Source organism: Gekko japonicus, unplaced genomic scaffold (assembly GCF_001447785.1).
Source record: "Gekko japonicus isolate JY-2015 unplaced genomic scaffold, Gekko_japonicus_V1.1 scaffold606, whole genome shotgun sequence".
Classification (NCBI taxonomy): Eukaryota; Metazoa; Chordata; class Lepidosauria; order Squamata; family Gekkonidae; genus Gekko; species Gekko japonicus.
Window position 1 is genome coordinate 821,758 of NW_015172024.1, and position 11,169 is coordinate 832,926.

Below are 11,169 nucleotides of genomic sequence, written 5' to 3' on the forward strand. Positions count from 1 at the left end.
TCTGAGTGATCTTTAGCCCTCACCTTGAGATTTGCAACCATGGTTTCCCCCAACAGACACTAAGGGGAAATTTATTTTACCTCAGAACATTAACAGCAAACTGTTTAGAATGTTAGGGAAAGGCCAGTGAGGCTGCATATGCAAATGACCTCTGTGTCCCGAGGCAAAGGCGAATCAGGCCGCATATGCAAATAACCTCTGTGTTCTGACTGGCTGTGGGGGGGAGAGGACTGTTTAGAATGTTGGAGGCAGGACTCAGACAAAGCAGCTAGTGGATAGGGAGACCCTCTGAATGACAGATCAGAGAGTGAACTGATTTTGGAGCGTGTTGGAATGTTCAGGGGAGTCCATGACCAAAATAGAATTATATATACCGGAGGATTCTGAAATAACTTTCACAGTGTACAGATCCAGTCTGTTTCATATTTCATCCTTTCTCCTTTATTGTGCTTTCCTGTCCCGTCCCAGATTTTCGGCTGAATTTGATTTTCGGACCTATGATAATGAAGGTGTTATATTGTATGCTGAATCTCCTGACTACACAGCATGGATTTTGCTTGCACTTCGTGATGGGAAGATTGAAATTCAGTTCAAGAATGAAGTAGTAACCAAAGTAACAACTGGTGGCAAAGCCATTAATGATGGCTCATGGCACATAGTAAGTCTTTTTTCAGTGCCAGGAACTTAAAATAAAATTGCTTGTAAGGGAGCAATCCCCTTTTCAAACAACTGTATAAATATGCTGTAGTAACTGACATCATTTTTACAAAATACTTTGATGACCTCATAATAGTTTACAGTTTAAATGCTTCAATTGTAGCTCTGCCCAAGATCCAGGGGAATACTTTCTCTTCATTCAGACAAATACATTATTTGAGAGTTTAGTGAGAGAGAAAATGCTGGAAATCTCTCCATTTAAACCAGATGTGAGGAGGAAAAACAACATGGTACAGCCCAATCTCATCAGATCTCGGAAGCTAAGCAGTGTTGATACTTGGATAGGAGACCATCAGGAAAGACTATGCAGAGAAAAGCAGTGACAAACCATCTCTGCTTCTCACTTGCCTTGAAAGCCCCTCACTGGGGTTGCCATAACAACTTGACAGCACTTACATAAACCAGATGTGATCCCAGATAGTTTTGAGCAGAAGTCTGTATAAGGGTCACTAATGTGTGTAATGTTCTTAGCCCGATATCTTTCACATCATACAAACTTGGAACAATGATGGTCAAGCCAGGCATAACTTTCACACTTTCACACCTGAAAGTTTTATGACAAGATTAATGCCAAGCCTCTCTCCATCCCCAGCTCCTCCCTTCCCCACTCCCCTTTCGTAACTGTAAGTTCCACTCTGTTCTATATCCACTCACTGAAAATGCAAAAGCCAGCAGTAGTCCAACCACATTTCTCTCACACGCCAAGCAAGATACATAGTTCCTGAGATCAAAAGGAAGCATCTAGTGGTCTTTATATTAACAATGTTTTAAGATAAATTTTAGGTGCTGCACAAGGTATGGATTCAATTAAAGCCCAGTTTTACCTTGTGGTTTGTAGTCTTTTCCCAGTTTGCTTTCACTTTCAGCATAACAGAAACCTTGTTGTGTTGAGGTTACTCTCTTTGACATTTACAAATATATCTGTTTCTTTTTACATTTAGATCTCAGTGGAGGAGCTAGAACACAGTATCACTGTCAAAATAGCCAAAGAAGCAGTGATGAATATTAACAGCCCAAGAAACCTTTTTAAGCCATCCAATGGCTTTCTGGAGACAAAGGTGTACATTGCAGGTCTGCCTCGCAAAGTGGACAACACTCTCATTAAACTGGTAATTTTTTTTCAGTGTTGATTATGGTACCTCCATTGTGACCTCTTCTCTCATACATACCTGTATCTGTTCATTTGTCACTACAGTCTGAGACAAAATTCATGTGACTTTTTTATTACTTTAAAATGTCACAATATGTGAAGTGAGTTGTGAGGCTTTACCTGAGGGTCTGGTGCGGAATTCTCCCTTTCAGTACATTTTCAAGTTCAGCTACTAGTTTTATTCTTAGAAGACAAACTTACAACACTTCTTTTGAATGTCTTTCTATAAATGTTACCAGATGATACTAGATACGGGCCAGAAAAATTGGCATTTACCATTAGCTTTAAAGTCATTCAAATGGCATAGATTGGAAAAATAGCTAAATCCTTTGTGGTATACATAACATATTTTATCTACATCTGAAAACTGCTAGTCACTTTGGTAAAAGCATAGGAGCTAAAAAGTGTTAACTGATTGGTGATTACAGGGTGGGGGAGTGGGTTAAGAAAGGCAGCTAAATTTGAGAAGAACAAATTTATAACAGTGGCATCTTCAGGACCAATAACGTTTAATTCTGGGTCTAAGCTTTTGTGTGCATGCACACTTATCAGAACAGGTGCATTTGCACTAGCAGTTTAATGTTGGAACGGCTGCTGGATTTGTCTGTGCTGCTGTAAAAAGTGCATTTGACAAGCAAAAATTGGGAGATAAATTACAGTGAAAATAACTAACTATAGTTTCAAGAATCCCAGGGGAATTTGTCATAAAGAGTAAATAGCAATGGCTGGTAAGAGCTGCTGCTTCTACATGAAAATTCTGCTGTGAAAAGCTGTTGATTTCTGCAATATTTCAAGTGGTGGACTTGGACTGGGGCTACCTGGGTTCAAATGCCTCTGCCGTTGATGTTCCCTGAAAGACCTTGAGGCAGTCACCAGCTTTCAGCCTAATCTGCATTACAGATTGTGAGGATAACATAGAGGAGGAGGAGAATTTATATGTTTATTTACACAAATGTTTGGCACATGGAAGCATGGAAAAGAGCCCTAAAAGGGAATGTAGGTATCAGATTTTGGCATGCCACCTGAAAGGAAACTAGATCTGCTAAACTGAAATGGCCAATCTGCCTGTGATCAAATGTCCATAGCCTAAATCTCCAACACTATCATCCTAAGCATCCCTTCTAAGACCATTGATTTCAGCTCTGCTTAGGATGTCTGCTTAGGACTGCAAGTGTTTCCCCAAGCCATGTGGCCAATGTAGTGGTCATAACAAGATTTAGTAGTGTATATAGGTTACTTAAGGGCTGCGGTGGCTCAGTGGTTAAGATGCTGAACTGCAGACCGGAAGGTCAGTAGTTCAGCAGTTCGAGACCCAAGTGCTGCATGACGGAGTGAGCTCACATCTCTGGCCCCAGCTCCTGCCAACCTAGCAGTTCAAAAGCAAGAAATTGTACTTAGATAAATAGGTACCACTGCAGTGGGAAGGTAACAGTGTCCCATGTGCCTCAGCGTTTAGTCATGCCGGCCACATGACCACAAAAATGTCTTCAGACAGCGCTGACTCTTCGGCTGGGAAACGTAGATGAGCACCACGCCCTAGAGTCGGATTCGACTGGCTTTCAAACAAGGGAAACCTTATAAGTTATTTACCATTCATTTGGGTAGATTTGTTACACACTGGTTTGGGAGTGCAGGAATCGGGACAACTGAAAGTCAAGCATCTTGTTTAAATTGCTCTGCAGAATGGACAGATCTTAGTCTGGTGTAACGGAAATCTACTGCAGGGTTTTTTTTCTGGAAAAGAGGTGCTGGAACTCTTAAGAGGGAAATGAAGTTTTCAATCCATGTACTAAAAACTCAAACTTTTAAACATTTTTAAAAATTTTGTTGAAGAGGTTCCAGACTTGCTCAGAGATCCAAATTTGGAAGGGAGCTACTTGCCTTGAAGCTAGCAATTGCCGTATTTTTGCTTCTTGGGGGCTCCTTGTTGTCTCAGAAAAGGTTATCTGAAGGTTCCTGCGCTGATTCTGGAACCCAGCCTCCTCTGTATCAGACATCACTCCCTTCCCCCATGTGAGTCAGAATCCCAGTCCATGACACTGACACCAGCAAGTAGAAAGGAAAATCTAAACGATTTACGCACAGGCTCTTTTGGTATACCAAACCTCCTATATTCCTTCTGTAGTCTGAAAGACGTTATCTCTTATATCAAATGCTAATATTGCAAAAACTAAATTGCTGTGGGTATTGTGCAATCTGCGTAATGTTTTTTTTAGAGAACTGTCAATGTAAGTGGAGAGCTGGTGTAACTGAGAACTGTCTCGCTTAAAGCTTGTCACAGCCATGATTTCGTCCACTGGCTTTTGGCAAACCACAGTCTCACAACATCAACATCTCATCAGTAATCTCTCCCTTATATATAAAGCCCAATGTTCCAATTCACACCAACAGTGTTTGGAGGCTTGAACTGTCAGTCAGAAGACGCTGGCTGGGTTGCCTGGCTGCTTTGTGTAGTCCCACCCACGTCAGCCCCGGCCAGAATGTTCAGGTCAGTCTGCTCTGGGCCTCTGACAGGAGAGGACCATCTGCAGACTGAGTGCAGGAACGGGGCTTCTACGGCTGGGCCGCTTCAGCCCACTCTTCTCTGATTGGGCCAGCGTGTCAAGGTCATTTGCATATGGAAACTGATTGGACTTCATTCCAATCCACACCTCAAACTCCCTCCCCCCCTCCGCAAGACAGTTGGCATTGTCAGTTGCATATGGGACCTGCTGTATTCTGAGGTAAAATATGTCCTCACTCACAACACATCACTTCCCCTTCAACAGAAACAAACCCAATAGCACAATCATGCCACACCACAAAAAAGACAGATCACACCACAAGCAGAATACCACAAGGCAAAAAATGATAGGAAACAGTGCCAGCAGTCACCCCATTTCTGCCACAGATCTGTACCTGAGAGCGCTTCAGAGGATAGTGTGCAGGTCCCAGGTTCGTGTTTTAAAAGCTGCCTGGGGGATTATGGACCATTCACACACTTTCAACCTTAACATACCTCATAGGGTAGTTGTGCAGATCATACGGGGGAGAGGAGAATGATGTCAGCTGCTTTGGTTCCCACTGCAGGGAAAGACTGCCCTTTCCCTAGGCAGAGGCTGGGGGGGGGGGATGTAAACCTGAAGACAGACAGGCAGATAAAGGTAGGCTGATGGTTGCCTGGAAAGGACATAGGGTTGCCAAATCCAGGTTGGAAACTTCCAGGATATTTTAGGGATGAAGCCTGCTGAGGGTGGGGTCTGAGGAGAAGGAAGAGGGGGACCTCAGACAGATACAATACCATAGACCCGACCCTCCAAATAAGCTGTTGCCAATCTCCAGGTGACAGCTGGAGAGCTCTTTAAGCTCTGGTGCTAATTCAAACTGCTGGGGATGTGTTCAAGGCCCTCTAAGCTGTGGAGTCCTGTGAGCAAAAATTCTACTTGGTGAGCTCCTGGCATTAAAGTTGTGAGCGAGCGATTTGTCTGCTGCATGAATTAGTTTGCTCTGTAGCCCTCCTTCCTGAGCTAAGACAAAACTCTGTGAGCCGGAGGCTAAAAAACTGTGAGCTAGCTCACACAAACTCAGCTTAGAGGGAACACTGGATGTGTTGCATTCTGGCAGGGGACACTGTGAGTCTAGAAAACGATTTATTTGAAGGGCAGTGGTGGTGGTGATGAGCCGCCCTCTGCAGCCCTCATTTCGCCGCCGCCACCACCCCCCCGCCTGACTAGCCAGGCCTTCTGGAGAGCACTTGAAGGGTGCAGTTAAAGGACAGTGGCGGCAGCAGCGATGAGCTGCCCACCACAGGTCCAATTTCACCCCCCCCCCAACCAGGCCTTCTGGGGATGGAATTAGGATGCAATAAAATGGAATGCTATTTGGAAATTACAAGGACACCTAACACTGGAAGTTATGTGGCATACAGAGTTTCAGTGTTCTTAAAACAATGTATTTCCTTTGTAAGAAAGAGCATCTGGTACCAGGAAACCTTCCAAGAGCTAAGTTTGGTTAATCACAATCCTTATCAGCTAGCTCTCCAAAAGCAAGGCGGAGGGAAGCTAGCTTCGCTGAGGTCAGAAAGGGTCCCAGTGTTCCCTAATGTTTCTAATTGTTCTAAAGTCAGATAAGCAAATGCAGTCACTAATATACATGACCAGTATAAGGAGAGACCAGTAGTAAAGTTAAGAGTCAAATGATGTGTCCATGATGTTACCTGTTTGGTACCAATGAGAGATTCTTTAATTTGTAAATTATATGTGATGTCACTTGGGGTATAAGACTTTCTGCCCTTCCTGGTTATGGCAGGATACAGCTTGGCGTCACTGGGGGCCAAAAGGTATTCAACCCTGTATCTCCTGTTTCATTGCAATAAACAGATTTATCTAACTCATTGGACTTAGACTGCCTGTTTCCAGTTTGGCCCTGGGAGCACACGGGCACAGATTTGTGCATCAGGTGGGATGGGATCAGTTCTGGGCTCTCCAGCCGCTCTGTTCACCTTATTCCTCCTCTTTCCCATTTCCCTAACCATTTACAGTATGTTTATGTTTGTGCAGCCAGTATCCCTATAATTTTGGGGGCATTTATCCTCCATATTTTTGTGCAAACCTGGGGAGGGGGTCCCCCAGATCTGCAGAAGAATACCCCCTAGCTGAGCCCTGCCCCATTTTCTGGGTCTGTTGATCTGCCTGGTGGGGGGCATGTATAGTACTAGATACAGGGTGCATGTGCCATTTTTGTTTTCATTTTCATATTTATTTATTTAGAAAACATTTATCCTTCCTTGTTCTCATTTAGTTGTGGTTGTAAGCATTTTTGTTGCAAATGTTCCTAATGTATTTGTGCCTTTATAGCCTTTTGGAGTCATTTGTATGTTACAATTAATATGCAGTTGAAGCAAAACAAAACTTTTTTAAAAATGTAACATTAAGGAAAACATTCAGCATGAAATATACAGAAGCTGGCACAAAAATGAAGACTCAGGTTCTACTCACATAAAGTAAAAACAAAACAGGGATTTGTGAATTTAAATAGAAGAGATGCAGGATTTAGTAGCATTCGCTTTGTGTATATGTTTATAGCACAAACTAACATCTGTATTGCCATGTTTGGTGTGCAGGAATGAACTATAATGTGAAGTTTTAATTATTTAGATATTCCCCGTTTCCCTCGGTGACTCAGGTTGGCTTACGAAGAGTTTGCATTTTAAAAAAGACAGCATAAAAACAACTAAAACCAGGACAATAAAACATCTGCTAAAAATCCACAGACTGCAATTGCCAGGCACCTGAAATAACAACACAAGGCAGCACAGATTAGCCTACATCGAAAACCCTTCTTAACAGCACTGTTTCACAGTCCTTCATAAAATCTTGCCAGCATGGAAGCCTTCCTAGTCCTAGCCCGAATAATATTGCTGTAACTCTTCTACAGATTAATCCCCGTCTAGATGGATGCATTCGGGCCTGGAACCTGATGAATCAAGGGAATTCTGGTGTGAAAGAAGTCATCCAAGAGAAACAAAGTAAACACTGTTTGGTAGCTGTTAGAAAGGGGTCTTACTACCCTGGTACTGGAGTGGCAAAGTTTCAAGTTAGCTACAGTAAGTATGTTCCCCACCTCCTGAGGCTATACTTTGGTGGTCACAAAATAAATAGAAATGAGAATGTATATTGCCATTCACCTTCATAGGCTCTCTATCCAACCATCTTGGAAGTAGGTTTGGTGTAGTACTAGACTTCCCAAAGAAGAGGCTGTATCCATTGGGGAATGGTCTGTGGCTCAGTGATACAGCATCTAGGTCCCAGGTTCAATCCCTGGCATTTCCAGTTAAAAGGCAGTAGGTGATTTGAAAGACCTGTGCCTGAGACCCTGGAGAGCCATTACTGGTTGAAGTAGATAATACTGATCTCAGTAGATGAATGGTCTGACTCAGTATAAGGTCAAGGACCTTCATAGGCTCTCTATCCAACCATCTTGGAAGTAGGTTTGGTGTAGTACTAGACTTCCCAAAGAAGAGGCTGTATCCATTGGGGAATGGTCTGTGGCTCAGTGATACAGCATCTAGGTCCCAGGTTCAATCCCTGGCATTTCCAGTTAAAAGGCAGTAGGTGATTTGAAAGACCTGTGCCTGAGACCCTGGAGAGCCATTACTGGTCGAAGTAGATAATACTGATCTCAGTAGATGAATGGTCTGACTCAGTATAAGGTGGCTGCCTGTGTCCATGAGTACTACTTACACAATCTGAGTTTTTTCATAGGTCCTAGCATCGCTTCTCTGTGTGGGTTGTGAAGCATGCCATATTAGCCGTGGAATGCTATTAAATCTTCCATTTGACAGTAATCACTTAGGACCAAATGAAATGTTATGTAGTGGTCAGAGTGTCAGACTAGGATCTGGGAGACTAAAGTTCTAATCTGCCATGGATGTTTACTGGGTGACATTAGGCCAGTCACATGCACTCCGCCTCGTACCTCACAGGTTTGTGGTGAAGACCGCCTTTTCCCCCATATGTTCCCCCAAGGGCACTACAGTCGGGGAGTCATCATCTCCTGGAAATTCCAGGCCCCAGGGACATTAAATTTGCAGTGATCAGAGCCAGGGCATTCTCGGTGGCGGCTCCTACCTGGTGGAAGGAGCTCCCAGAGGAGATCCAGGCCCTGCAGGATCTTTCTCAGTTCCGCAGGGCCTGCAAGACAGAGCTCTTCCACCAGGCTTTTGAGTAGGAGCTGCCGCCACCACTACTCCATCATTGCTATCTATGCACCATCGCACCATCACCACCACTATCTGGTTCCTTCGGGGTGTGAGGTGACCTGTCAGGAGAAGGGATGACAGACTATGGGAATGTTACCGCTGGGATTAAGAACTACCCCATCTTGTGACAAATGGAGCACTGATATTTTGTTAGTGTATTTTATTGTTTTCTTGTTATGTTGTTTTTATTTGTTTTAATCTTGGCACCGTGTGCCTCTTGTTAGCCGCCCTGAGCCTTCGGGGTAGGGCGGGATATAAATTCAAAGATAAATAAATAAATATAAATTCAAAGATAAAAAAGATAAAGTGGAGGAGAGGTGAATGCTGTTAGCCGCTTTGGGCCCTCTTTGGGGGAAAGGCAGAGTACATAAATGTAGTCACGATGTGACTGTGTCCGGACTATTGTCTGGAAGCTATTTTTTGATGTGGGGTGGGGTGCCTGCTTTTCTTAAATGTTGCAACCAAATAAAAATATTTCAGGGCATCTGGCATGTATCTTCTGTATCCTTTTACTGGGAACCTTCAAGGGCTGACTGGGACGCTTATAATTCCCAAAACAAAGTTATTGGTTTCACGTCAGACTTTGCCCCAGTAATTCTTAGTTTGTATCTATTTTGCCAAAGCAGGGATAAACTGGAAATAAATGAGAAAGCCAACTTTTGTGGCTTATTAATGGATACTTTTTTCTTCTTTGTTAAAAACAAAACTCAGATAACAGCCTCGCTGATACGGAGGATTGGTTGATAAATGTCACCCTGACCATCCGTCCATCTACAAGCACCGGCGTGATGCTTGCGTTGGTTTCTGGGGAGACCGTGCCTCTTGCTTTATCGATAGTGGAGTCCAACTCATCAAACTCCCAGGTAGTCCTTTGCTCCCACTACAGGCATGTATATGTGTCAACCTTTCTTCACGTTTGTAGTATGAGAGCCAGCGTGGCACAGAGTGTCAGACAAGGCTCTGGGAGACCAGTTCAAATCCCCCACTCTGCCACTGAAGCTTGCTGGGTGACCTTGGGCCACATGCACTCTCAGTCTCACCTCTTTCACAGAGTTGTTAAGAGGATAAAATGGAGGAGAGGAGAATCATGTAAGGCAGCACAGGTCCCCGTTGGGGAGAAACCTGGCATGAATATCTGATCTGACTGAAAGTCTTCTTTTTTTTTTTGACCACCAGAGGCCTAAGCCAAGATAACAACCTGAGAGTCATTGTTAAAGGTATTGCTTACGGCTTTAATTCTGAAAGGTGTAAATTGCTTTGTCGTTTCCACTGACAGCAGTAAGACTCAGCTGATTCAAAGGGGCAGCTGTAACACAGGATTTTCTTACTAGATGGTACCACTCCAGAATGCATGGGGGACAGGCAGAAGGTTACCTGTTCAGAAGCCCCCTATTGAAATCTCGCTGAAGAAACTTATTCCCAGCATGCAAGATTTCTGTGAACAGGTTTAGATGAGGGGTATTTTGAAGCAGCCCATCCCCCTTGGTGCATGGAGTCCTGTGAGATGACTGTACCACATCAGAAACTGCATGTTTTTCCTGGGTCCTAAAAACTTGAAGCCGTTTGAAACTTTTTTTATATATATATAAAAAATTTATATATATTGAGGGCTTTTATTTATTAAAACAGGCATACCTTTCCTTTGTGGCTTACAGTTCCAAGATAAGTATCACAGAAAATGCAATAAAGCACTGTTACCACCATCCCCACACATACACAGCCTCCCCAAGAAAATGCCTGCAGCTCAGACACCATTAAAAGGCTCTTGGTGGTGTACATAATTATTGTTTGCTTCTGGCTCCTAGGAACTCATTGCATCTATTGAGAATGTCATTGTTGCCCGTTTGGAATCAAAGAGGTTGTGTACCAGGAGAAGAGTGCTGGTGGGACTCAGAGTCAGCAGGCAGCTGCTTGAACTTACAGCTGATTCACATTCAGATATCACCCACTTAGATCAACAGTTTGCTGCCTTGGACCAAGCAATGAGGAGACCCATTGATACCTATTCCTGGTAAACGTTGTTTTCTTCCATTATAATTTAACTATTAATCCTAATTCTGTCACCAGCATTCCTGGTAAACGTTGTTTTCTTACAGAATAATTTAACTATTAATCCTAATTCTGTCACCCTAGCATTATTTATTTGTTTGTTTTAAAATACAAAATATCCTTTCTTGAAGTAATTTTCTGCAGTTGCTATTAAAGCCTAGTATTATAGTAGTAGTAATAATGCACTAGTTTAACACAAATAGAAGCAGAATCTATTCTGGGATGTGACCCTAGGAACCTCTGTTTTCTCATTCTGATTCTATATGCGGCCTCTTTTCTTTCTTCTCTTTTATCATATACCTCAAGCGCCCTCTACTGACAAGTCTGAGAACAGTGCTGGCATATAAAGTATTTACGTAAAGATAAATGAGGGAGATGGACTATAAGTGAGAGTTGGACTATAAGGAAGGCCGAGCGCCAAAGAATAGATTCTTTTGAACTATGGTGCTGGAGAAGACTCTTGAGAGTCCCTTGGACTGCAAGAAGATCAAATCAGTCAATCCTAAAAGAAATC

The 11,169-nt window shown here is 43.1% G+C and overlaps 1 protein-coding gene across 1 annotated transcript in view; it reads left to right on the plus strand.

Moving 5' to 3' along the window:
* The window catches only part of PROS1 (protein S (alpha)), a 40,339-nt gene extending 29,718 nt beyond the window's left edge, over positions 1–10,621 (plus strand). The window contains exons 10-14 of the mRNA XM_015420522.1: positions 469–658; positions 1,659–1,826; positions 7,283–7,451; positions 9,318–9,469; positions 10,412–10,621. Of these exons, the coding sequence (XP_015276008.1) occupies positions 469–658; positions 1,659–1,826; positions 7,283–7,451; positions 9,318–9,469; positions 10,412–10,621 (889 nt within the window). The remainder of the gene's footprint in view (positions 1–468; positions 659–1,658; positions 1,827–7,282; positions 7,452–9,317; positions 9,470–10,411) is intronic.
* The last annotated feature ends 548 nt before the right edge of the window (positions 10,622–11,169 follow it).